This window comes from Helianthus annuus, chromosome 12 (assembly GCF_002127325.2).
Source record: "Helianthus annuus cultivar XRQ/B chromosome 12, HanXRQr2.0-SUNRISE, whole genome shotgun sequence".
Taxonomy (NCBI): Eukaryota; Viridiplantae; Streptophyta; class Magnoliopsida; order Asterales; family Asteraceae; genus Helianthus; species Helianthus annuus.
The window spans coordinates 18,808,355-18,811,690 of record NC_035444.2 but is presented as its reverse complement, the minus strand read 5'-3'; the positions used below and the strand labels follow the sequence as shown (position 1 = coordinate 18,811,690).

At 35.4% G+C, this 3,336-nt stretch overlaps 1 protein-coding gene across 1 annotated transcript; it reads right to left on the bottom strand.

The window, feature by feature from the left end:
- Positions 1 to 571: 571 nt before the first annotated feature.
- LOC110894432 lies at positions 572 to 3,093 on the bottom strand. The gene is made up of 7 exons (XM_022141663.2): positions 2,872 to 3,093; positions 2,695 to 2,781; positions 2,356 to 2,622; positions 2,110 to 2,274; positions 1,494 to 1,547; positions 1,220 to 1,363; positions 572 to 1,067 (listed from the first exon to the last, which is right to left on the bottom strand). The coding sequence occupies exons 1-7, from the start codon at positions 3,034 to 3,036 to the stop codon at positions 690 to 692; spliced, it is 1,260 nt and encodes a 419-aa protein (XP_021997355.1). The 5' UTR covers positions 3,037 to 3,093; the 3' UTR covers positions 572 to 689.
- Between the last annotated feature and the right edge of the window lie 243 nt (positions 3,094 to 3,336).

Genomic DNA, 3,336 nt, shown 5'->3' with positions numbered 1-3,336 from the left:
ACCCTCACACCGTACCGGGGAGGACGGGCGTGAACTAATTACCTTAAAGCATGACCAATGTTTTGATAGAGACATTGGGGTTGGGCAAATATATCTTGTAGCCATCTGCGGTAATCGAGTTAATAACAACATCAAATTGAATTATTGAACTATTGAACTGTTGAACTGTTTTATACACATACCTGGTAACTAATCGCATTAACAAAACATTGAACTCACCAGCGTCGTCTGACACACTTGTCTGCATGCTTGTAGGTCGTTAGATGTCTTGGATTGGAACTTGCTGTCTGGAGTAGCTGGAGTGGTCATGGGTCGACTGGAGGGATTCATGTGATTGAACTATTGATATCATACATTGGTTTTTGAATCAGTTTAACATTGGTTTATTATTTGCTTCCGCTGGAAATGTTGGTTTTCATTTAAACTCGTTGATGGTATTTTACATTAATAATTAAGGATTTTATTTTGAAACTTGTACGCGTTCAATGTAATTAGTGGCTCGTTATTGGTACGTCACACACCTAACAGGGACAATCCCTAGGTGGTATTTTGGGGGTGTGACAAGTTAATCAAAAGTCAAACATAATTATGGATCCATTGGTTAACCATTTACCCATGGCTATGGGTGATTTTTTATTACATTGAAAATCCGGATGTTACAACTTGAAAATCCGGATGTTACAACTTTTTTACGGGCAGTTTGGGTTTCGACCAGGTCCACCATAGAAAAAGTATGTGCCCCAGAAGTTATCAGTAGTGTTGCGCGTCAAAATATCATAGCAATTTTGCTCATGGTAGGTAGATACTTCTGCGGTCCTTAAAGCGTTTGATTGATCAACTGTTTCAATCTTTCTTATATAACTTGCTTTACGATACCATAGTTTAGGGAACTGACCACTGCCCATTTGGGTAGTTGTATGACGCCCTTGTGAGCGTGTATTTATAATCTCTCCACCCCATTGTATCATTGACGCACTTTTCCTTAAGTGTGTAAACAACGAGGATGGCCAATACCCTATTGTTTCTCCATTGAGTTGCATCCACCAATCCCCGCCCCCTGCGTTGTCCTGTCAAAATGGTTCAAAAAAATCATATTTTCTGCCCGCCTCAATAGTTGTAAATGTGAAAGTTAAACCTTATAACTGGTAATTAAGAATTTATACGCGCCTTGATGATAAAAAATGTTTTGAGATTAATAATTAGAAATTTAAAGAAATACCTTCCATATAAGTATGGTGAGTTCTTGTTGAGTACCATCTGTTTCCGAAGTAGGAGATAAACTGCCTCCAATTGCATACTTATTGTTGGTTTGAATAAACCCGGAGCAAAGATTGTAACATCCAGTTTTTTGATATCCATCACTCTGTTCAAAATACAATAATACCATATAATATTTTTTTAATATACGTGTTGTAAATATAATATAAAATCTAAGGTCTTACTCTTATTGTTTATATAAGAGAAATATTATGTATAAGTTTACATCAACTTACAGTCCAGTAGATGAACAGCCTCGTTTTAGTATCTCCATACAACCTTTGATACACCTGTTTCAAAGACATTGCTGGAACTTTAAAGATATAAGATTTTGTTTTTTTTAGTTCTATGTGGCAAAACTGGTGGGTTGTGTTAAACGAGTTCTAGTAAATATAGACTGTTCTAAAAAAGTTTCTTGTCAAAATGAGTTCATGCCAAAATGGGCTCAACTGAAATGAAACATCTTAAGAAAAGTATCAAATGGGTTCACATGCTATGTTTTTATAGTGGCTAGCGGGGGCGCAAACTAGGCAACAATGGACGTTGCGTCAAGGTGTCACGAGTAAGTGGTGGCGGTAAATAATGGCAGGCAGTGGTGCTAACTCATTCGGACAGATTTTAAGTTAACAAGATTAAAAAGAGTAACATGCTTTGATGTCTTATATAATTTGAGTCGACCCAAATGAACTCATAAATCGATTCATTTCTTGAAGACTGGATCATCATTTCCACCCGTAGTTTTAATCACTTATTACATTTATATTAAGGGTCTTTGTCATGTTTCGAATATAGGAAAAGTTTACAATGTGTTTTATTTGTTTGGTACTAGAATTTAAATGAAGTAGAACTCACCTGCCAACCAGCTTCGATGGTATTAAGACCCGTATCATAAGTGCCTCCTACTACCCACGTTTGAGTCAAACTAAATTCATTACTTTCTTGAACTTTTGGATTCCAAAGATTTAGTGCTGATTTTGATCCATAAAACTGCCCAGTCTTTGTAGATGCAACTGCATACTAAAAAAAACCCTTCATTATTATAACGTGATTAAGAGCAAGAAACAAGTTGTAAGGTACAAAGTGCTAAAAGAGGCTTACCTCATGTCCATCGGTCACACCAAGTTCAACATCAATGAAACTTGATTTACCTATAAAACTCTTCTTCTTTCCATAACTGTCGACCGAACTAGCTCTTAGTATGTCCTCTCTCTTTGTTCTTCTTATGGGGATAGTCCCTTTTGGACATTTTCCATTTGAACGCCACAATTGAGTAATTGATGATGATGAATGTCTATCCGCTGTAGCATTCACCAGGGATGACACTTTGTTGTCATCTACGGGGTTTGGATGATAAATTGGCCTCATCTATAATTATTCATAACTATAATTAAATTAACATAAATATAAATGCATATATGTAAAAAAATATAAGCAAACCTTGATAGTGTGGTTTTTGAGCAAGGGATGATCAAAAGCCGGTTGATCAGAGATACGAACACAATCCATTATATCACCATCGGAGCTCTAGTCACAATGCAATGCATACACAAATCAATTCCTTAACATGTGACAAGAAGAATGATGAAATTAAGAAAGAAAAGAATGGTAACATACCTTAATGGATTTGACCGCAGGTTTGTTTAAACTATTTAAAAGCTTTTGAACCTCAACATTCTCATGGGAACCTGAAGACCTATTGTTGTTGGTGTAACATAAACGTGCAGCCATGAACACATACAACACTACAACAAAACTAAAAGAAAGTTTTACTTCCGCCATTTAGAAAGGATGTGAGAATGGAATTAATGTGTAGTTCATTCCAAGTTTACCATGTTTATATAGGCTCTTGTTATTGTGTTTTTATTTTATTATATTAAATATACTTTGTAATAGTTTTTCTATTGGCCTACTTTTTTCTACCAAGAAAAAAAAATACATTCCATACTTTTTGGAAGGTCGACTTCTCTCTCTATAGAGAGAGAGAGAAAGAGAGAGAGTGTGTGTGTGTTAGGTAAATCGAAAATTCTGATAAGTTATAAGAATTTAGAAAATTCAACGAAAATAAAGGTTTATCAAAAA

Excerpts from the sequence above, each read along its gene's own strand:
- LOC110894432 (XM_022141663.2), bottom strand. The coding sequence starts at position 3,036 with ATGGCGGAAGTAAAACTTTCTTTTAGTTTTGTTGTAGTGTTGTATGTG. Across the intron at positions 2,782-2,871 it reads CTGCGGTCAAATCCATTAAG|AGCTCCGATGGTGATATAAT; the intron begins GTATGTTACCAT and ends CATTGTGACTAG. Across the intron at positions 2,275-2,355 it reads GTGTGACCGATGGACATGAG|TATGCAGTTGCATCTACAAA; the intron begins GTAAGCCTCTTT and ends GGTTTTTTTTAG.